We start from the raw sequence: 25,002 nt of genomic DNA on the forward strand, positions 1-25,002 counted from the left end.
CTATGTTCCAAGGGTTATGTCCTTATCTGAAGAAGGAACTTTATCCTGACTTTTCATTAGCTGATTTGAAGGATCGTGCCTGGTGGTCAGAGCATCCGCAGCAGTCAGAGCACCGTCCACAGACTTCCTCCTCACAGGACTCGTGGGGCAGGCCTTGGCCGCCTCTCCGACGTCTGTTTCTGATAAGGGGGTTTTAGTCTCTAACAGCTCTGAGGACTTTTGTTGGCCGAGACCCGGTGAGGTCATTTTGCTCTCTGCTGAATTTCCTTTCTCTGGTTTTTTGGACTGTTCTGATGAGCGTGACCCTGGAGCATTCAGTACGACCTCTGCCTGAGGAGCTGTTGGCCTACTCCCTGGTTTTATCTCTATCTGCATAAAAACTCCATGCCGCTGCAAAGGAAAACAAAGTTGACATTAACCAGGGAATACAAGTTGCTGAGACTATGAACTGAATTCATGTGTTAGATCAAGTCCTGGTGATTCAGGCACTTATATCGCTGCTGCTGCTGCTGCTGCTGCTGCTTTTTTCCCCCATCTCTGCTTCTTCATTGGCTGTTACCTTCGTCCCAAAATTATTGGTGAACTTTTAAACAAATTATGAAATAGGCGCACCAGGAAATGAACAGGAAGGAAAAAGCAGAAAGTCAGAGAAGCAGCACCTCATTATCTGTTATTCTCAACTCCTATTCCTTGGATTGTATAAGACGATTCATATCAAATTTTATTTCTTGCTCTATAGATTGCTATGGATACTATAGAAACTACAGTTCATCAACATGAGGATTTATGATTGCATGCCAACTGTCTATTAGTTCCCACAAAAGACTTAGTTATAGTGAAATACAAAAACAAACATTTGTAGTTGGAAAAAATCCAGCCATTGACTATTATTATATTTGTTTGACTTTGTGAACCTTACTTGCATCCCCCTGCAACACACATGTAAGCATATCAAAAGGTTTATCAAAATGTTTTGCTGTTACCTTAAGTGAATGATTTAATAATTTAAACCAAATTCTAAACACTGTGATCCAAAATTATGACGTCATTTTCTAGTGTTAACTGTGACGTGGTCGAGATTGTATAATAACCATGTTAACGTATTTAAATCGACTTTGAGAAAGATGATTATGACTTAAAAAAGGCTTAAGATTCTATCATAAATATATCCCATCCTAAAGTATTAAGTAATTGATTCTAAATACTGTCTCACCTTACCCCGCATAGGCTCATTGGGAGTTTTCCTGGAATCATATTGATGTATAAAGGAGATACGTTCTATAAAATTCTTTTGAAGTTCTGCAGATGCATCCGGAGAGGCAAGTGGAACTAAGGGGGTGGGGAGAGATTTGTGAAGTCAGGGCAAAAATTAGATTTGTGGATGGATATAAAATCAGCATTCATAATATTCATGCTTTATAAAAATGCTAATGAAACCAAGTTCTCCTAAGTGTGAAAGGTTACCACACACATCTACATAATAAATATGATTCAGCATTCTTTCTCTATGAAAGGAACCAAATCAAAACAATCAGATTAGCCCCACATGTGAAATTACTTGTAATTTAAGAAACTACTATTAATGCAATAATGACTTTAGAAATCTGTTAGATACATTACTTGCACAGATACCAACCAAAGTTTGGGAAAAGCATATGTACAATATATTTTTCAACTTGTTTTTGCTCCTAGGAAGGCTATGAGAAATTTATGCCTAAGTTGCTCCCAGCTAGCACCAGCAGAACGAACTGGGAGACCCTGGGGCTGCTGCAGTTGTAGTTGAAAACATAATTTTTTAAATTTCCCATTGACAGAAGCTCTGAAAATTTGCAAGGGTATTAAACCCTGACTTGAAAATAATCTTTCAATCTGGGGGAAAGGCATATAAGGGATTTTACATTGGTTTCTCTATCCTATGTTTAATATTTTAAATAATCTTTAAAACTCACTTTATTTTTAGCATACAAGGTTATGTAAGGAGTAAGGGTAATTCCCAATTTGGTGACATAAAATTCAGTCAAGCCGCAAAATTTAAAAAATTCTTTCTTTTATAAAAAATATGTACATAAGTCTCTTCAATAAATGGTGTTGGGAAAATTGGATAGATACATGCAAAAAAAATGAAACTAGACCACCAACTTACACCATACACAAAAATAAAATGGATAAAGGACTTAAACATAAGATAGGAAACCATAAAAATACTAGAGGAATCCACAGGCAGCAAAATCTCAGATATATGCCAAAGCAATTTCTTCACTGATACTGCTCCTAGGGCAGTGGTCGGCAAACTCATTAGTCAACAGAGCGGCAAACACTGTCCTAGGGCAATGGAAACTAAAGAAAAAATAAACAAATGGGACTACATCAAAATAAAAAGCTTTTGCACAGCAAAAGAAACCATCAACAAAATAACAAAAAAGCCCACTGCATGGGAGAACATATTTGCAAATGTTATCACCAATAAGGGTTTAATCTCCACCATTTACAGGGAATTCATACAACTTAACAAAAGGGAGATAAACAACCCAATCAAAAAATGGGCAACGGACCTAAATAGATACTTTCGAAAGAAGACGGAAGGAAGGCCAAGAGACACATAAAAACCTGCTCAAAGTCACTAATCATCCGAGAGATGCAAATCAAAACGACAATGCAGTACCATCTCACACCTGTCAGAATGGCAATCATCAACAAATCAACAAACGACAATCATCAACAAATTAACAAACGACAAGTGCTGGCGAGGATGCGGAGAAAAAGGAACCCTCGTGCACTGCTGGTGGGAATGCAGACTGGTGCAGCCACTGTGGAGAACAGTATGGAGTTTCCTCAAAAAACTAAAAATGGAACTCCCATTTGACCCAGTGATTCTACTTCTAGGAATATATCCCAAGAAACTAGAAACACGAATCAGAAAGGATATATGTACCCCTATGTTCATAGCAGCACAATTCACCACAGCTAAGATTTGGAAACAGCCTAAGTGCCCATCAGCAGATGAGTGGATTAAAAAACTGTGGTACATCTACACAGTGGAATACTATGCTGCGGTAAAAAAGAAGGAGTTTTTACCATTTGCAACAGCATGGATGGAAGTGGAGAGCATTATGTGAAGTGAAATAAGCCAGTTGGAGAAAGATAAATACCACATGATCTCATTCATTTATGGAATATAATGAACAACATAAACTGATAAACAAAAACAGATTCAAAGACAGAGAAACATCGATCAGACCATCAAACCTCAGAGGGAAGGTAGGGGAGGGTGGGAGTAAGGGGGAGAGATCAACCAAAGGACTTGTATGCATGCATATAAGCCTAACCAATGGACACAAACAACAGGGGGGTGAGGGCATGAGTGTGGGGGATGGGAGGGTAATGGGGGGATAAGGACATATATGTAATACCTTAATCAATAAAGAAATTTTTAAAAATATGTACATAAGACATTATGTATACCTACCGTATCTATGAAATGCTAACAGAAGGCTGAAAACAGGGTTTTTGTATGGAGAGAGAATTACCTGGCTGGATGATAGAGGTGGAGAGCGGTAGATTCACTTTCATTGTATATTCTGTTTTACCATTTGAATTGTGTATTGTATGCATGTATTAGCTGTTAAATATAAACTTAAATTTTTTCTTTATTTTTTTTCCATCACTATTTAGCCCCATAACCTCTTCTACCTCCGCCCACCTCCCCTACTCCTGCAAACACCACAGTGCTGTTTGTGACCCTGAGTTCCTTCTCCTTTTTCTGTCTTTCTTTAAATATGCCTTTAAAATACGGGAGGATAAATAAGAAGGAAAAATATGTTAGTAAATCACATTTACTAAACATTCATGAATTCAATTCAATATTCAGACACTGATATAAACTAATGTTACCAACAAAAATGAGAGGTCAAATGTATATTACATGATATGAAATGGCTGCCTTTTCTCAATTAGTAGGTCAACAGTGCTAACTGATAATATTTTCTTGATTTTTAACTGAGGTCAGATATTCAAAACTCATTTTCTACTTCATCGTTACCTTTCATTTAGGATTTGCTAGCACACAAAAGAACAGCAGGTGCCAAAGATTTACTAAAATTTGTGGGAAAATATGACATTGAAAAAATTCTAACCATAACATATTTTTTTGCTACCAATTGGGAAAAGACTACTAGTTTTTGGATGCATGCCTTAGTCCAGCACACAGAAACACAGTTTGATAACTTTTTAAGTAAAATAAAGCAGCTCTAGATTTAGGCCTTAATCAGAAGGGGTGAATGAAGTATCCAAAGCATGGCCTTTGGGATAAGAGAGACATGTTTTCACACTTGGCTCTATCACATTTCTTAGCTGTGAGACTTTGAAGAAAATCACTTAATTTCATTGAGATTCATTCCCTCCTCTCTAAGAACCGGGATAATAATTTGCTTTCAGAGTTGTGAGAATTAAAGACAAAATCTCTAGGATGCTGGGGTCAAAACAGAGAGGGTCTTCAAAGTTAGGCAGAGGCCAGCTCTTTGGTATCCTGACAAAAGGGGAAGCATGGAAGGAAAAAGAAGCATGGATCTGATGAACTACCAGAAAACTGTAAGGCTTTAGTGAACTGCTATGAAGTGTTGGTGGCAGCTTGCTGGAGGGTAGGAGGTCAGATGCAGCCAATAGAGAATAGGTTGGGGAAAGCTTTTGAAATCTGTTCTTGGCTTTCCCCCACATTGCCTTGGGAAGACTATTGCTTGCCCCAGGCCTGCAGAAAATGGCAGAAACTGTCTAACCATCTGTTGTCAATTTAATAACATCAAAACAGCACAGAAGTCCCTCTAGGGGTAAGATGGTGATAAAAAAAGGGAGGTGTATGTTGCCCCTTTGGGCATTTCCTCCACCATTCCCCTAGCAACCGTCAATGCTGGGGGATTAAAAATACCAAGAGATTGCCTTCTTTGAGTGATGCCTCTTTCTAAGAGTGTAAAGGGGAAAGAAGTAGCGTCCTGACTTGAGGACTGGTCCAGACAGCAACTGGAGAGGGTCCAAATGGTTTTGTGGGGACTGATGCTCTCTAGCCTGCATCTTATTTTCTTTCCTTAAATTCACTGGAAGACACATAAGCCAGACCTTGTCTTTAGCCTTTGTCTTCACAGGGTTGCTGATTCCCTTCAGGGAACATGACCTAAGATATACTAGACAGATGTTATAAAAGAAAGACAACAAAATTTAAAATATATATAATGTGAAGCAGCATTACTAGAATCTATGCACTAAGAATTTAAAATAAGCATAATATCCTCAAAACTATAGAAGGTATTATAATATGAAGCAAGAATTAGAGGCCATAAAAATGAATCACGTAAAATATTAGAAATGAAAATGCAATAATTAAAATAAAAAAGATGAGAACAACAGCAAGATTCATGAAGTAGAAAATCAGATGAAGAAGCTCTCCCAGAAGGCAGCAGAGAAGGATAAAGAAATAAAAATATAAAATAGAAGCTAAGAGACATGGACAGTAGAAGTACCAAAACTAAAATTCAGGAGACCTAGAAGAGGAAATAGAAAGAAGGAAATACTTAAAGAAATAATGATGATAAATATCTAAGAATTAAAGTTCAGAGACCTCAGATTGAAAGGGCTCACAGATTACCACACAGGTAGCAAGGCCAAGAATAAGTGAGACAGGCCAGTCAGTCCCTTGGGATGCAAAATTTAAGGAAGCACTTGCATGATCCTGGGAGTGAGTGCCTCCTTAAATTTTGCACCCTCAGCTTCTTATTGCCCCACTCTCCTCCCAATCCTGCAGGGTAGATAAGTAAACACTCACATCTAAGACATTTATAGACAGATTTTTATCTGAGACAAAAAAAAAATTCTAAATGCTTTTAAATAGGAGAGGTAGATTGCCAACAAAGGAGTAAGAAGCAAATTTATATCAAATTGCACAACAACATTGGACAAAATGGTAACTTAGTTAATATTTTTTAAACATTAAAGGAAAAAGGACTTTAAGCCTAGAATTATTATACCCAACTAAACTGTCATTTAACTCTGAAGCCACAATAAAAAATATTGCGAGATAAAGAAGGCCTCAAAATGTTTTCCCCTAAAACAGACCTACTTTGAAAAATTCCTAGAGGAAGAACTCAATAGAAATAAATCAAGGAGAGTGCCTAAGGTATATAGAAAATTAAATTATTTGTTTCCTTAAAAAGAGAAAGACTAAAGGACAGAAAAATAAGTACTATACCCATAACAACTCAGAACTAATATTCTGCTGTTTAACATATTAATTGAGAGTCTGGTGAATATTATTTAAAAATAAAAATAGTATAATGATTGCAATGGGGGGAAAAAACCCTCATTATTTGTAGGTTCTATAACTACCTGAATGGAAAAGCCACTAGAATCAATAAATTATGAGAATAAGGGTGTGGCAAAGTAAGCAGGTAAGTGTATAAAAATCAAAAGCATTTTGCTGTAGTAACAGTAAACTACTAAAAAATAAAATGAAAAATAAGATACATTCTCCATAGGAACAAAAAATAACAAAGAATTAGAAATTAACAAAGAATCCAGAAGCTCTCTATCAAAAAAAAATATTAAACTTTTTTTTAACTTAAACAAAAAAGTAGAAATTAATAGACTCCATACACTTATATAGAAGGGGATAGTATATTACTGCAAAGGTGACCATTTTTCCTAAATTAATCTATAATGTCAATACAACTGAATAAAAGTCTTGCTGGATATTTTGAGGAATGTCATGAGTTCCAAAGTTTAAATAGAAAAATAAAGGTCATAAATAGATTGGTCAACTCTGAAAAAGGAAGAGCAAAGACTGGGAACTTTCCCTATCAGATATAAAGACAAACTAAATATTTATGTAGTGAAAACATTTCCATATTGACCAACTGAACATTAACCTAAGGAACAGAGCTCAGAGAGAGAGAGACCCATTTATATAGTGAACCCTAACATACAATGAAGGAGGTCCCACAAGTCAATAATGGGGGTGTAGATTGTTTAGTAGACAGTATGCAGAAAACTCCATGGAGAAAAGTGGAATAGGTCCCCTATTTTATACTGCAAATACAGGTAGGATCTAGGATTAAAGAAATAATTATGGAAGGTAAAATTATAAAATCAAGAGAAGAAAATATAGAAGAAAATTTTTGTGACTTAAGGGTAGGAAAACTTATCATAAACTATCAATGCACAGCCCATAGGTGAAAACCTGATAAATTTAATTACATCAAAATGTAGGATTCCTGTTCAATGAACAACACTATGGGCAAAGCTAGTAGAGAAATAGTAGGATGGGAGGAAATACTTGTAATATGAAAACTGAAAGGGATAGGAAATCGTTTACTTCATTCAGTAAAGAGTGAGTGAGGGCAATTAAAAGATGTTTTCAGACAAAGATAGGTGAAGAGGTGGTCACTTTAAACTCTCACAGAAAAAGCGATTTAAGGACATTATAGTAGTCTGTTACATAGGTGGCCCCAATAAATCAGGCATCCCAGTATTCACATCTTTGAACAGTCCCCTCCTAGTGAATGTGAACTGGCCTTGTGATTAAATTTAACCAATAGGATTTGGCAGAAGTGACATGATGCCAGTTCCAGGTATAAACCTCAAGAAAGCCTTGCAGCTTCTGCTTTTGCACTTGGCGGGGGGGGGGGGGGGGGGGGGGAGTCCTGCTACCCTGCTGGAGAACTTACATGGAGAGACCACCTGGAGATGGAGAGGAGCAATCAGTCCAGTGTCTTACCTGAGTCCAACCCTCAGACAACCTGCCAACTGAATGTGGCCACACAAGCACCCACCAGCAAGACCAGCCAAAGAGCTGCCCAGCTGAGCTCAGTCCAGACTGCAGAATCACGAGCAAATAAAATGGCTCTGCTGTTACGCCACTCATTGGAGTGCTTTGTTATGCAGATAACAGAAATATTTCAGAAGGAAGTCAATTAAATAAATCTAATGGATCATCTTTTATAGAGTGATCTAGAACCTCTCAGAATTTCAAAAGTAATAACTCAAGAAAATTTCTTCCTGGGACTAATAAAAGGAGAGGAAAGAGAACCTGAGCTATTATAGAGAGAAATTTCTTACTCAGTACATTATGCCTATCAGAATTAGACACAACTACCATGTTCACTTATGCAAATATCTGAGTCTTTTAAAGAAGCCCTCTGCAGTGAAGAACATCTAAGTGGGAAAACATCAAAGAAGATATTCAATTTCTTAGTGGTTGGTTACTCTACATAAGAATTCAAATTGGACCCAAACTAATTACTTTAAAAAGAAGCCTTGTTAGATGAGGCTTGCCAAGAAATAAGGCAAAGTCTATGAAGAATGTTTGAAATCCATTCTCTGTTTCTTAGAAACCAGATCTAACTAAAATAGGCATTTTCTAAACAAGGATACAACAAGCCAGTTGGTGCTAGCCATCTATATTTTATAAAAAAACAACAACAACCAACCAACATAAGATTTATTCAAATATACAACTTACTCCTCATATTGGAGGAAACTTAGCAGCTTTTACTTTGACAAATTTTCTTAACATTTTGCTTGTGTCTACTTAAAAAATATGAGTGATACTTTTCTATTAGAAATCCCGTTCTTCTAAATAGTATCTATTTTGATCTTATATAAAAAGATTATTAATGTAAAAATAATAGTATAGATATAGTGGAAAAACAGAAACTTGGACATAACTATAGCAAAAAAGTGGTTATGTTACCCCTTGGTGCAAAAACAGCAACACAAATGAAAACCTAGTTTAGAAAATTATTTTTACCACTGTATCTGAGTTTGAAATTCAAAAGAACGTTAAAATATCAAGTAGTCGATAAACAGCCACAGTATCATATAAATATGAAATACCTCCCTCACAAATTAGATCAGCTTTTCCAATTTATAAAGATTTATTACATAAAACCAAAAGTTAATACTTATTCTTACAGGGACTCGGATATGATGGAGCATAGTCATTTGTTGAATTGACTGTGGAAGGCAGCCAGGAAATTGCGTGGTGGTACAAGACATAAAGGGCACTTTCACTGTCAGCACAAGATGAAATGCCAAAGACCAGGCGTAACTAAGTGGGCTGATGGAACAGAATGACTAGGAGATGACTTATAATTGGCATTAATGCATGTTTATATACACATTTTCCATGTCCACATGCATAAGCTGGCATATACAGACTCGTTTATATAAGTACTTCAAAATGTTACATTAAAATATTTTCTTTTAAAGTCATGTTCATCTATAATCCAGATATCATCTAAAATATGGATAAATTGCAAGCCTATATTGGTGTGTATGTTAGTTGAAATTACAGTATGACTTTATATAATCTGTTGGATGATATGTATTTATCATTAAACTAACCAATAGCATTGGTTGACTCTGGGCATTGTGCTAGGACTTGGGTACAATAATGGTCTTGCCAATAAGAAATACCAATAAAAGAAGAGGAAGAGACAGAAGAAAGAAGAGGGAGGAGGAGGGAGGGAAGGCAAATGGAGGGAGAAAGGAAGACATCTATGCCAGGTTCCCAAAGTTAGATTCCAGTTCAACACCTCATTGGTACAGTACAATCTATAATAATAAAAGCGTAATATGCTAATTAGACCGGACAGCCGAACAACCTTCCGGGCATCCTTCCGGAGCCGGGGCTGCGATGGCCGAGGCAGGTTGCCACGGCAGCAAGGGCTGAGCCCCTTGTACGAACTTCGTGCATTGGGCCTCTAGTTATTAATAGAAATATCTACCGTTTGTTGTCTGCTATGTACTAAACATGGTGATAGGCATTTTTTTTTCTCATGACAAACAAGAAGTAACTGGAGGCCCTAAATAGGAGAGTGATATCATTTATGTTTTTAAAAAATCCTTCTGATGATGGTGTGGGTAACAAATTATAGAGGGAAACGGATGGGGGTGGAGAAGCTGTGGCTGCACTACATTGGCAAGAAGATTTGGGATATATTTTGAAAATTGAAATGTCAAGATTTGCTGATGGGCTGGATGTGGAGGGGAGTTTTAGAATGACTTCTAGATTATCAAAACTTAAGCATCTGGGGGCATAAAAGTGATGTTTATTGAGATGGGAAAAGCTGGTGGAGGAATAGGTTTGGATGGGAGAAATGAGATGTTCTATTCCAGCCACGCTAAATTTGAAAAGGAAGTTAGCTTCTAAGAAGAGATGTCAAGTAGGTGGTTGGCTATGTAGTCTTAAAGTTCAGTGAAGAGGCCAGGGCTGGAGAGAAAATTGGTTCGTATATTAGGTCCCTTCATTTTAAGCTTAATCTTCTGTTCCTTGTTTCATCTACTTTGGGTAGCATCTCTGGAGTGCTCATTTCAGTAATGATATTACACCCTTCTCTTCTACTCCTCATCTTCTGTCAACTGTATATTTACCTTTCTTGTGAAGGCAGGTAACATAATTCTGTTCTATAAAATTTAAATTCTGTTCAGTGTTTATTGTGTTTCTAGATGGATGCTAAAAGTTGAGACTTGCTAAACAGCATTTACAATATAAATGAATGTTGTTCACTTATGGTCCAAATATTGTTGCAGGACTACATTTGTTTCTCAGTGGGTCCAATGCCCAGCACCACTTGAAAACAAATTTCTGGTGTCCATGTCATACAATTCCTCTTTTCTTGGTTAAAAAAATTACTACTCCTGAGAACTTTGTTTATGCTTAGAATAAGAATTTTAAGAGTTCTGAATATATATACAGATATCTATATAGATAGATAGATAGATATATCTATATATATATATAGATATATAGATATCTGTATAAATACAGTTTTTGCAAAACTTATTTAACCACTTCCCCTGTTGTTTTTTTAAATTAAATTTATTGAGGTGACATTGGTAATAGGGTCATATAGGATTCAAATGTATATTACTATAATGCATGATCTGTATATTACATTGTGTGCTCACCACCCATAGACAAATCATCTTCCTTCATCATTTATTTGGCCCCCTTTACGCTCTTCCACCCACTCATCCCCTTCCTTTTAGTAACCCCCATACTGTTCTCTATTTCTCTGAGTTTCCGTTTGATATCCTTCATATGAGTGAAATCATATGGTTGTTAGCTTTCTTTGACTAACTGATTTTGCTTAGCATAATATTCTCAAGGTCCATCCATGTTGTCGCAAATGGTAGTATTTCATCTTTTCTTATGGCTGAGTAGTATTCCATAGCACATACGTATGTACCACATCTTTATCCAGTCCTTTATCGAAAGACACATTGGTCCTCTCCACATGTTGGCCACCCTGGGTTTTTTGTTTGTTTGTTTTTGAGCATCTATAAACATCGCAAAAACTAGTACCCTTCAGACTGCACTTTGAGAAATATTACCATATAGTATTGCCTACTATTTTAATAGTTACAATTTTTAAAGTTTGGTGCAATAAAGAGCAGAATGCTGCTAAGTTTCTGACTTGGAGGCTAGTGTTTACTAATCAGTACAATTTTTATGATGGTATATTAAACGTGTTTGGAGATAAGCTGTCCACGAGGAAGGGATAAAGAAAAAAACATGTCAAGGGCTGCACTTGCATGTCTATTTTCACCTTCTGTAGAGAAGAGGTTTTCTCAGGAGGTGCCAGCAGATCTAATACATCGTAACTTGATATTAGTAACCTGAGATAATCGAGAAGTTTTACCACTGCTAACCTTACCTATTCCACAAGAAGGCTTTTGCAACTTGCTGTGTTTGACTGGCAAAACCAATGGACACGTTGGTTTTTGAAAGTCACTCCTCTGGGTGCTCTTAGTGTCATAAGGTGGTTGAAAGTGATGCTCAGGTTCTTTACCATGTGACCACCAGTTATCCTTTATGGAAAAAAATTAAAAACATAAAATTGGATACTGTAGGCCATTTTTGAGTGCTGTTTAAGGTCTTTTAATGGACAGTCATTTGGTTCCACAAGTCATTGGATATTCTAGTATTAAAACAAAGTTCTGAAATCGAATATATTTTCACAAAGACTGTATTTCTTAAAAGACACCTAAAAATGAAATATCACACATTTTTAGCTAAAATACAGATGTTAAATTCTTAAACTACCTTCTATTAACAGATGGAGTTATAAAAATCAACAAAATAGTTATATTTCTGTTTTATACAATTTTATTATATGCTAGAGGCTCGGTGCATGAAATTCGTGCACGGGAGGGGGGTCCCCTCAACTCAGCCTGCACCCTCTCCAATCCAGGACCCCTCGGGGGATGTCTGACTGCTGGTTTAGGCCTGATCCCAGAGATCGGGCCTAAACCAGCAGTCAGATATCCCTCTCACAATCTGGGACCACTGGCTCCTAATGGCTCACCTGCCTGCCTGCCTGGTCGCCCCTAACTGCCCCCTCCTGCCGGCCTGATCACACTCACTGCCTCTGTGTGCTGGCCTGATCACCTAATTGCCCTCCCCGCTGGCCTGGTCACCCCTTACTGCCCCCCCTGCTGGCTTGGTCACCCCCAACTGCCCCCCCTGCCAGCCTGGTCGCCCCCAACTGCCCCCCCCACTAGCCTAGTCGCCCCTCATTGCCCCCCCTGCCAGCCTAATCACCCCCAACTGCCCCCCCTGCTGGCCTAGTTGCCCCCAACTGCACCCCCCTGCCAGCCTGGTTGCCCCTAACTGCCCCCCCACTGGCCTAGTCACCTCTTACTGCCCCCCCTGCCAGCCTCGTCGCCCCCAACTGCCCCCCCTGCCAGCCTGGTCACCCCTTACAGCCCCCTCCCCCCCCCCCCGCCGGCCTGGTCGCCCCATGCAGCCTGCTGTTCAGTTGTTTGGTCATCCCTCACTAACCCCCCTGCCGAACTGGTCATAGGCAGCCATCTTGTGAGGGTGTGGCGGTCAATTTGCATATTACCTCTTTATTATATAGGACTAGAGGCCTGGTGCACAAATTTGTGCATGGGTGGGATCGGCTGGCCTGCCCCAATCGGGGCGGTTGGGGGTGGGGCTGGCTGGGGGGAGGGGCATGGGCAATTGGCCAGCCAGCCCCTCCCCCTGGTCAATCTCTCGGTCCAACTCCCGGTCGAGGGGACAATTTGCATATTAGCCTTTTATTATATAGGATGTACATATGTATGTCTATAATATTAAACACAATTTAATTTAAAAGTTATGTTCTATACTTTTTATTATGACAATACAAATAATGTATTATCGTCTAAGAGGGCGGATTTCAAAGCTTTTTGTCCATGACCCACACCATGAACTACATTTTATGTCCTATAGGAGCACACAGTGCATACACATGCATAAAACATTTTAGTTTCACAAAACAATACTCTTACTACATGCAGTGCAGTTGGCTACTTCTATATTCTCCTAGAGGCCTGGTGCCCGAATTCGTGCATGGGTGGGGTCCAACTGGCCCACCCTGATCAGAGGGCCCATCGGGGGTGAGGCCAGCTGCAGGGAGGGGGCCACGGGTGGTTGGCTGGCTGGCCCCGCCCCCTGGTCGAACTCCCAGTTGAGGGGACAATTTGCATATTAGCCTTTTATTACATAGGATTTTACTGCTTTTCTGTTTTATTTCACAATGCCTGTTGCAACCCACATTGACTTATAACTAATGACTTCACTTGAAAAACTTAGTTCTAAGTGGAAGTATCTCTGATGTTACTGAATTTTTTATGAGAAACCCTGAACACAGGAAAGGGAGAAGTGATAGGTTCTTCATTAGCATGTAAGACAATTTGATCTCTTAGAAGCTGAGAAAACTGGGAGGGAATTCCTTCACAGTTACTTGACTTAATTCTGACTAAAATGTTTGTGTGTGTTTTTTTAGAAACTGATTGATCAGGTACAAGTGAGAGACCTTGAGAGAAGGCAACTGTGACACTTAGGAGTTCTTGGTTATTATTAGGGAATAAAACCTTAGGTATAACCAAACACGCACCTTAGCTTTAAGAAAGACTTAATAAGTAAAACTCTGACAATGCAATTGAAGCTACATTGATATAAGAAGCAAGAGGCATCTAAAGAACTCTATGTGGCCGCATGGGAGTCAGCTCTGAAATGAGCTTAGTTTCTAAAAAGACAGGCAAGTATAGAAGGGAAGCACACGATCAAACTTGAAAGAAATAATTTAATGCAGTCAACTTGTCAGAAAATTGTCAAGAAGCTTAGCTAGGAGAAATTCATGAATATGCCCAAGGCAGCAAAAGGGTTTTCTGTGGGGGTAAATTCTGTTGCAGCAAGACATCAAGGAAAGGCTAACAGTTTGGAGAAGAGTACACCCTTCGGGACGTTAAGTCAGACCTTCTCCACATCAGGTTCTTTGTGAAGGGAGATTATCTTCACACTGAAAAGGATGGGAGGAACAGGCAGAGTCGAAGAGAGAGTTAGACCTCACTTTGCAACTTGAAATGAGCCTTTAGGACAACGACAAATTGTTACCAGAGGTAACCAATAAGTTTGCAGAGATCAAAGAAATTTAAGAAAGTAGGGACTTGGGGAGAATAGGAGAAACCAGCTGCCTCATTTTTTCAGAACGGGTTAAAAGGTGAATTACAAAAAATAAAACTACTTGGTGTAGGTCCTAGGAATTCTAGAGCAGGTTACTGAAAATAGTCACACCCTACCGTTGTCAGCATGCCTCGCTCTTGCAGCTCCGCGATTACGATGGTGCTTCTTATGCCCAGAGGTCTGGGGCGTGCAGGCCTTCTCTCTCTCTCACCACAATGCTGACTGAGGTCCACCCACCTTACAGATGAGAAAACTGCTGGCAGATTAAGTCACCTCGCCAGGGTCTACCACCTGCAGGCAGCAGAGCTGCCACAGTGCGAACCCCCGCCCACCTGTGCACACACTGATTTCCCTGCCACGTTGCTGCATCAGATCAGCTGGCGAATGCAAAGCCAGAGGAGCACAAACGCACTGAAATTACTTTAAACATAAAAATAAAAGGGCCGAGTGAGCGGCCTGAGGAAGATCTCCTCTGATAAGAGTGCATCTTCTTTTCTCGACCAGATATTTTGCTAACACCCAGGAACTGGGGGATGACTCTGGGATAAGTGAACCACTAGGAACCTAGCACCTGGCAGGCTTCAGTTCTTTTCTCTCTCAAACTAGAGCAAAAACTGTATTTAAAGCAGAGATACTGGTTCACCTTTCAAGAAGAATTCTTTTGAATTTAGAATTTTACCAAAACGGTCTCTTTAGTTTCACAAAGGAAATAATGAACAGTTTTTCTTAAAGTGTGATTGACTTTAAGATCCCAAAGTTAAGTGCCCTGGTTAGTTAATTGGATGAATTTTTACCTCAGCGGGATGAAATCCTACAGTTCAAAAATGTCTTTTATATCGTTTCTGTTTCCGGAGAGTCTGCCCTATCCCTTACAAGTCTGGCCTGTTCCTGGAATAGTGAGAGAGAGTTTGCACCCATACACATGGGCTTGCCTTTTTGATCCAAGCATTTGCTGATAAGAAATTATGATTAAAGGTATAGGTGGAGGTTTGTGGGGTGTGTTTTTTTCACCTCGTGCTCAAGGGGAAGACTAAGAATTTACTGCCCTGTCTACCATCGCTTACATGGAATTTTGAGAGCTGACACAGAGTGATGGATGATGAACTTCGTCAATCTGGGAAAAGCCCTCTAGTATGATTGTTGGGCTCTGGAGATGAGGCCACATCTGGCAGATGGCGGAAGGGGTTTTGCCTAAAAAAAAGATAGTTGTTCCCAGTTCAAAACTTGGGATCCAAAGAGAGAAGGAAGTCCTTCCTCCCTTCCAAGCCTGTCTCCTTTCCTGCCCCAGGATGACCGTGCCTGGGTCCCATGGCAGGGAGATGCCTGGAGATTCCTGATGATGAGGCTCCCTTTAACCCCGGACCCCTGGAAGGCCTGACAGCGGGTGTGCCATGGACCGCTTAGCCACATTTGGAAACCACTATGTTATATCTGTGTTCTCCCTAAGCCGTTAGAAATGCATTAGTAAACATTGCTTAGTTTCTATTCTTCAGGAATTTAAAGGAGAATCCTCAGGGGATACGTAGTAAAAGCAAGTGAGGCATCCTGAAAAACCAGTGAAAAGAAGCAGGAGGTGGTAAGCCGAGCGCTACACCAGCAGCCACAGCGGCCTGGCCAAGACAGCTAGCTGCTTGTGGGGGCGATCTGTGGACCATATACGTGAAGGGCCCGTGGGAAATACGGGCTTTTATTAACACCTTTCTCAGAGACCATCACATTTTATTTACTAGGGCGGCTTAGTGGTGTTAAAAAAACTCAAGTGTTATCACAAACATTAGAGTTACATTCATGGAAGGGATTACTACATCTCTAGTGTGCTGGGGATACCGGGAGTGCGGAAAAATACCTCTTTTTAAAAAAGCAATTTGTAATGTCCCAGCAAGTTATTTCTAAATGGTGGTCTGTGGAACACCAGTTGAGGAGCATATTAAGAGGTGCTATATGAAAGAGGTTTCCATAGCTAAATACTGGGAAAGGGTGAGATAAAGTTAAACAAGCTTATCACAGGATTTCTCAGAACCTTTATATGCTAATGTAAATTGTGAAGCTCTGAGAAAAGTCGATAAAAATACGGTTTTTTAAAAACATTGGACTTTGGAACTTTACTTTATTGAGCACATAAGGAAGGCCTCGTGCTCTGAAAAGTACACTTTGGGAAAAAACTCATTTTGGAAAACAGTTAAAATACCAATATTTAAAACTACCAGACAACCACACTGGTTTTCACTGGGAGTGACTGAGCTATAGCACCATTTTACTGCTGCTAGCACCAATTTTATGTCCCCAGGCAGAACTGTGACGCTAATTATTTCATTTAAAAGTCTTGCAATTAAATACAATCATCCAGTCTGGTGTTCTAAAGATATTATCTTAGCAAAATACATAAAACAACAAATATGTCAATTTAAATATTTAGGCAACTTTATTGTCTTTCCTCTTAAAGCCTGCATTACCATAAACCAGTATGTTTGTTTTTTTTTAAACAAGCTAACTTTATTAAAAAAATCTGTTATCTAAAATAATGGAACAAAATTTACAAGTATGTGAAATGAGCACTTTTAAGGGTTTTTATTGTTGTGTTTGTTTTCTAAACATAAACATTCCCTTCACTCCACACTGGAGTCAGACATGCTTTTAACTCTGTGAGGCACCTTCAGTCTTTGTAACTCCTCATTCACGTCCACTGTCGACCTCTCCTACCTATCCCCTTCATTTCAGACTTACTTTCACCATCTCGTAAAGGGTTAGCTTTTAGGCAGTGGTAAAGCAAAGATTCTACTGATGCTCTGTCACTTGCTGACAGCAGCTCCTAACACTTTTGTTCATATTTTTTTTTTCCAAGAGACATATGAATTAGGAGTAAGAGAAAATTAGTTGGATTTAATTGTGAAATTTTTATGTTTCATATCTCTATTTTCAAACCAGCATCTTTTCCTTAGCATCTCCAAGGTGAGGATGGGTTCAGTTAATAGTCTGGTTTACATTCAGCCGAAACTAGAGCTCAGGAGAGTCATTCACTGACTTTTGTAAAGTATCTGGGAACTTCACTAACCTGGATCTCAGTACCAGGCTTATTTCCCCAGTGTAGGCCTCGTCTGTAAATTTCTTTTAAGTCCACCCTCACCAGTTTGGCTCAGTAGATACGGTGTTGGCCTGCAGACTCAAGGGTCCCAGGTTTGATTCCAGTCAAGGGCATGTACCTTGGTTGCGGGCACATCCCCAGTAGGGGGTGTGCAGGAGGCATCTGATCAATGTCTCTAACTCTCTATCCTTCTCCCTTCCTCTCTGAAAAAAATCAATAAAATATATATTTAAAAAAAATTTTTTTAATCACAAATAATTTTTAATAAAATAGTCTTAAAACTGCCCATGTAAGGGTTTACCACATGATATTAAAGCATATCTGACCTCAGAAATTCCCGCCTCACATCCACACATACTTGTCATGGTGTGCAGTTTTATAAAAACAGTTGTTATCATTGTAAAGAGAACCCTCTAAAACAAACTTCTATTCAAATGTTAAGTTAAATCACAGCCACACCTAACTCACAACTATACCCAAATTTACAAAAGGAACTCTGTGGCTGTGATTGAGTTAAGGATTTTGAGGAGGAGAGATTATCTCAGATTACCTAGGTGCGTCTAATGTCATCACAAAGGTTAGGCAGGAGAGTCAGACAGAGAGAGAGAGAGAGAAAGAGAGAGAGAGAGAGAGAGAGAGAGAGAGAGATATGACGATGCTTTGCTGCTGGTTTTGACCAGGAAGGGGCCATGAACCAAGGAATGCAGACAGCTTCTAGAAACTGGAAACAGATTCTCTCCTCAGAGCCTCAGAAGGAACCAGCCCTGCCTATAGCCAATGAGACTGATTTGAGACTCTAAGCTCCACAAGTGAAAGGGAATAAATTAGTGTTGCTTTAAGCTAGTGTTTAAGTTTGTGGTTATTTGTAACAGTAGCAGTAGGAAACTGATAAATTATACCTCAAAAAAGCTGAATTTAATAAAAGAAGATAATGGAATATATTTACTATAATAGTGTGAATAAGAGTGTGGTTTGGCTAAAGCAGTAGTCCTGGACCAGAGAGATATGACTATGACATTTGCTTACTTTGTAATCTCAGACATGTTAATTTACTTTTTGGAGTATGTTATCTGTAAAATATTTCCAGTGATACATCCTAGAAATTATTGTGCAGATTCAGGGATATAACATATGAAACACTTAGCTCATTCCTAACACTTCATACACTTTCAATAAATGGTAGCTATTATTTTATAGAAAGCATCTGAATTATCCGGTACATGGGAAGTTTTTATATTAGAATATGTTACAAATACTATAGAAGATATTTCTTTAGTAACCTCCAAGCACTACTGTGTGGCTATATATATATATATATATATATATATATATATATAGAAGGAATCTAAGTCATTTTTTTAGAATGAATATGGAATATATATACAGTAGGTCCTCGGGTTAGGTCGGAGATCCATTCCTATGGTGCGACATAACGTGATTTTCGCCGTAAATCAGAACCCACCTACATAAGCACCTACGTCACTCACATGGAGCACATACACAGCAGTAATGAAGTGAAACTGAAAAAAATTTAAAAGAAAGATAATTCCTGACCTTTACTTGTGGTAAATAAATAATAAAAAACATAAAGCACATATGTACATACATCGAAATGATGGAATTTTTATTTTATAAATAAATGGGAGATGGTGACGTAACCACGAAATGACGTACGTCGAGTCTGACGTAACCCGAGGACTGTCTATAATGAAATGTATGTAACGTATATTAAATATGTGTGTTTGTATATGGTTTGTATGCAAAAGTTATATGAGAGTAGTTCCAGGCTACTGCTTTCAACTATATATATAAAAGGTTAATATGCAAAGTGTCCCCTCGGGAGTTCGACCGGGATTTTGATCGCTCATTATGATGTGCACTGACCACATGATGTGACCAGGGGGAGGCGGCGTGGAATGAAAGAAGGCCCCGGCCGGCAGCCGGCAGCTGGGGAAGGAAGGCCCTGGCCCGCAGCTGGAAGGCCCCAATCAGCCCTGATCGCCAGCCAGGCCTAGGGACCCTACCTGTGCATGAATTTTGTGCACCGGGCCTCTAGTTGGATTATAAAAAGTATTAGTCTGACATATGTTACATCCTTTAAGTAGTCTGTGACTAAATTATCTTGCAAAAGAGCTTCTGAATCTAAATCTTAGTTGTATATAATGAACATCTGTCCAACCTGATTTTTTGACCCTATCTTGGGATCTATGTAGGGAACTGGTTCATTGCATGTTCTTGCATTTGTGTTAATGAATTTAGCATAATATACACGGCGTCTCCTGACACATGGTTTTGAATGTGGTGTGCTCTTTCCAGGTTCTGGTTCTTTTTCATGTTTGAGTTCTTCTTTTTCAGTTATATACACTATACCAGCATCTTCTATTTTATGCTGTCTGAAAAACAGAATAAAATAGTAAATCATTTATCTCAATGAGCATTTTCAGTACTGAGTTATAATTATATAAAATAAGAGTTAAATATATTTCAAGTATCGGTCAAGACTATTTAGGCTTTATTATAGTTTATAAGGGGCTCCTGCTATTAAAATTTGAGAGGGTATCTTCTCACTCTAAATTATATGAGATAAAGGGATTTGTGTGAATAATGATTATGTATTCCAATATACCAGTGCAGTGTATGGACTCTCGCTGAGAGGAGAGTAGTAGTGATTTGATCACACTTACAAAGCATGTTTGTAGTATTTTGTCATGTGGCTGTTACTTACTAATCGTAACCCATCTTTAAAAGTTAGTGACCTAGTAAATTCTCCAATCTGGATGAGGAAGACTATTAATTTTAAAAGCTCACCTGGAAAACTTATAAAAACTACCAAATGACCAAAAGAATTAAGAAAAGACCACTGTGCAGGCATCTAAACAATTCAATTTCTTATCACTTGTTGCTTCTAATAACTACACAGGTATTTTTTTAAAAAATGAAGGTTACTAAATTCTTTAAAATAAAGGAATGACTAGAATGAAATAGTTTATAGATTTTTCTTCTTTTAAGTAAGTTGTAATAGACATTATAAAAGGGAGTATTTTAAATGTCATGTACTTGAAAAGTAAAGGTAAGAATGGAACATATGAATTAGAATACTTTTACATAGAAGCTTTTAAAATATAATCCCTTAAAATATAACCCCTACCTTCAAACCAAATCCAGGTCCATCTCCTCTATCAAGTCCTTTTCCAGTTAAACCCTCCAATATATTTTCATTGCATTTACAATAAATGCTGCCTTCATACCGTGGCTCTGAGGTCCTGGGAGACCCTGTCCAGCTGAAGTCTTCAGTTGCACTCAAGACCCTCCCCCCTCACTTCTCCAGCCAGCCCCTCTTCCTTCAGCACCAGTCTCTTTCCCTGCAGGTATTTGCATATACTGCCTTCCCTCTGCCTGGACTGGCTTGTTCCCAACTCCTTGCACACCTGCCTCCCTGCACACCTGGTTCACTAACATTTACGTCTCAGCCTGGAAGTCATCGCAGAAGCGTTTCCCAAGGTTTCTCCTTCCTCACTCCATGTAGTCTCCATTTTAGTATTTCGTTCATTTCTTTCATAACACCACAATTAATTATTTATGTACCTACTTGTTGTTTGCATGATTTTGGTAAGCACTACAATACCTTTTACTAATCAATAAGTTCCATGAAGGCAAAGATTGTGTTTCATTTGTCATTAGGTCCCCAACATCTGGACCATTATATATTTACTAGAAGCCCAATGCACGAAGATTCGTGCTAGAATGGGCTTTCCTTTCCCTGGTTTCTGGCACCGCCTTTCCACTCCGGCCCAGCCCCTTTCCGCTCAGGCCCGGGAGCCACCTCTTTCCGTTCCGGCCCCGCCTTCCCATGCTGCCCAGAGGCACTGAGAGACAGGGGAGGGGCAGAATGCCTGCGTCATCACCATTGCAAGCGTCCTGCCCCCCGTCACTCAGCGCCTGTGTATGCAAATTAACCTCCATCTTTGTTGGGTTAATTTGCATATGGCTCCTGATTGGCTGGTGGCGTAGCGGAGGTACGGTCAATTTACATCAGGCATCCTCAAACTACGGCCCCGCCGGCCGCTGCCTGTCCTGCTTAGCAGCTGACTCATCCCGGCCCCGCAGTGCGCATAGGAATTTGTTCATAGTTTTTTTTTTAAACTATAGTCCGGCCCTCCAACGGTCTGAGGGACAGTGAACTGGCCCCCAGTTTAAAAAATTTGAGGACCCCTGGTTTATATGTTTGTCTATTATTAGGTAAGATATGCAGAGCCATTAAAGGATTTACTATTGCTAGTGAATCTCCTGGAATTGTTTTGCTCTGGCTTTGTTTTAGCGGTACACTCCCAGCCCTTATGCTAATACACACAAACACCATTCAGCATCCTGGGACCCTAGTTCCCTGCATCCCAACAAAAAGTGCTCTCTGTAAAGGATTTGGAAAAGCTGATTCCTGGTAAAGTGTAAATAACTTCTAAGGCAGTGGTCGGCAAACTCATTAGTCAACAGAGCCAAATATCAACAGTACAACGATTGAAATTTCTTTTGAGAGCCACATTTTTTAAACTTAAACTTCTTCTAATGCCACTTCTTCAAAATAGACTCGCCCAGGCCGTGGTATTTTGTGGAAGAGCCACACTCAAGGGGCCAAAGAGCCGCATGTGGCTCGCGAGCCGCGGTTTGCCAACCACTGTTCTAAGGCTTTTCCAATTACCTTTCCATAGACGGAAACATTTATTTAAAGGTTGTGATTGAGTCATCATTGTAGACTTCTGACATTCGTTTTTTTCCATCTGCTTCTCATAGCTGTAACCCAGCAATATGCTTGTACTGGACCAGGTCTTCGGAGGAAAGGACTGTGGCCGTTTACTTGCATACGTAAGCATCCACCCAGTTAAGTACTCGTGGTGTGAGTAACTATACATCAATGTCAAGTATATGATTCTGTAATAATCTCTTATTAGAAGGAAAACACAGTTAAAACCTGTGTTCGAATAACTCGAAGTAAATCAGAGCTGGAATTCCAGCCATTTACTGTCTGAGCCTTGGTTTCCTCATTTGAAAGATAAGGACAATGATACCTATTGTGAGAGATGTGAGAATAACATTGAATAATTCATTCCTTCAACAAATATTTATTGAGTCATGCCTCTGGTGCTGTTGTGAGGCACTGAAGATGCAGGAGTGATCTAACAAAAATCCCTGCCTTCACAGAGCTTACATTCTAGTGGGGAAGGCAGATGGAAAATAAAATAATAAGTAAAACACATACAGGCATACCTCAGAGATATTGCCAGTTTGGTTCCTGACCACCACAATAAAGCAAGTATCGCAATAAAGCGAGGTGTAACCTTTTTGCTGGTGGAGGGTCTTGCCTTCAATTTGTAAGAAATACAACCTCTGTGGAGCGCAATAAAGTGAAGCACCATGAAAAAAAGTATGCCTGTATTCTGTGAGATGGTGTTACGACAATACTAAAGAAAGGCAATACTAAAGAAGGGAAGCGGGAGAAGGGAGTGTGTGTATATAGGAGGTAATTTGCATTTTTTAGGTAGTGTGGAGGCTGCATTATGAAGGTGGCAAATGAGAAAGACGGAAAGAGGGAAGAGAATCCCAGCAGGGTGAACTTTAACTGCCAAGGCTGTGCCGCAGAAGCGCACCTGTCCTCACAGTGGTGCTCAAGGTGTGGGCCCTGGAGAAGCAACATTGGCATCAATTGTCAGCTTGTTAGAAATATTTCCTACCCCAAACTACTAAAACATAATCTTTGGGGCAGGTTCCCAGGAACCTGTTTTAACCAGCTCTCTAGGTGATTCTTATATACGTTCGAGTTTGAGAACCACTGTGTGGTGACAAAAATACAGGCTTTAGAAGCAGATAGTACTGGCTCCACATCATAACGAGCCATGCAGTCGTTCTCAAAATTTAGGATCCATCAGAATCACCTGGAGGCCTTGTTCAAACCCAGATTGATAACTGTGCCCTGCTCTTAGCGTTGCTGAGTCCGTATGCCCGTGGTGGGGAGCGTGCAACAATTGTATTTCTAATACATTCCCAGGTGATGCTGGCCTGGGGACCACACTTTTTTTTTTTTTTTAATATATTTTATTGATTTTTTACAGAGAGGAAGGGAGAGGGATAGAGAGCAAGAAACATCGATGAGAGAGAAACATCGATCAGCTGCCTCCTGCACACCCCCCACTGGGGATGTGCCCGCAACCAAGGTACATGCCCTTGACCGGAATCAAACCCGGGACCCTTCAGTCCGCAGGCCGACGCTCTATCCATTGAGCCAAACCGGTTTCGGCTGGGGACCACACTTTGAGAACCATTGCTGATGACAGCAAAGAGGCCTGTGTGCTGGAGCAGAGTTGCGTCAGAGGGCAAGTAGTAGATAAGGCCAAGGAAGGGTAAAGGGGCACAGTGTGTAGGCCCCATAAGCCATTGTTGGAGCCTTAGCTTTTTCTTTGCAAGGGCCAGTGGAGAAGCATGATCTAATTTGTCTTGTAAAAAGCCCACTTGAGTGATGTGTTGAGAAGGCTGGAAAGGGACAAGGAGCGAAGCAAAGGCCATTGTCTGCCCACGTAAGAGACTTCGGTACTTAAACCAGGTGGGATGATAGTGTAAGGCATTGATCGTGGTGGATTCTGGATATATTTTAAAGATAAAGCCTACATAATAGGGGGGGAAAGGAGGACCTATGTAATACTTTCAACAATAAAGATTTTTAAAAATAAAAAAGAACTGAAAATAATAAAAAATAAAATTACATTTATATCCTATAGAATTGGCTAGCAAATTAGATGTGGTTTGTGAGAAAGAGTGGATAATTCAAGATGACTTCAAGAATGTTAGGCCAGGCAATGCCTGTAAAGAACCTGACACACAGTAGATGCCCAGTAAACAGTGCGTTTTCAAAAGGAGTACTGGAAGTGCTCAACTACTAGAAATGAGACAGTGATGGGGGATTGCCCCGAAGGAGGAAAATATTTTTTGGAAGAACTAGAAAACCAAACCCAGCACTTACTGCTGCTGATCCTTCTTTTCCTCCATGGGCTCCTAAGACCTGACACGAGGCAGCGAGGAGCCTCAGGGTCGATCAGGGACTAAGCTCTGCCAGGAAAAGGGCATCGGAGCCGCGATTGTGACTCACGCGTTGCTAAGCGACGGAGGCCTTTGGGAGCTCGGCCTGGGAGCACGGTAGGGGTGTGGGGGGGTGTGTGTGGTGTGGGGGGGTGTGTGTGTGAGGGGGAACCCGGTGCTCATGCGCAGTAACCCGGCTCCGGCTCCGGCTCCAGCTCCAGCTCCAGCTCCAGGCTCTAAGGGTAGCTGGCGTGTTGCGCTGGCCGGCGGGGGAGGCTGGCCGAATCTCTCGGCTTCCTTCCCGGACCTACCCCAGGCTGGACACCCTGCGTTTGAACTTGGCCTTCCCGCAATC

General features: G+C 40.0%; 1 protein-coding gene across 1 annotated transcript; it reads right to left on the minus strand.

Moving 5' to 3' along the window:
• Positions 1-24,617, minus strand: CIMIP6 (ciliary microtubule inner protein 6; the record flags this gene model as incomplete). The annotated part of the gene is made up of 5 exons (XM_080684958.1): positions 1-390; positions 1,214-1,329; positions 11,703-11,856; positions 19,762-19,975; positions 24,592-24,617. 5 exons carry the CDS (start codon positions 24,615-24,617, stop codon positions 1-3), a joined length of 900 nt encoding a protein of 299 aa, XP_080541084.1.
• Between the last annotated feature and the right edge of the window lie 385 nt (positions 24,618-25,002).

The sequence above is a fragment of the Plecotus auritus genome (genome assembly GCF_963455305.1).
Source record: "Plecotus auritus genome assembly, chromosome: 8".
Lineage (NCBI taxonomy): Eukaryota > Metazoa > Chordata > Mammalia > Chiroptera > Vespertilionidae > Plecotus > Plecotus auritus.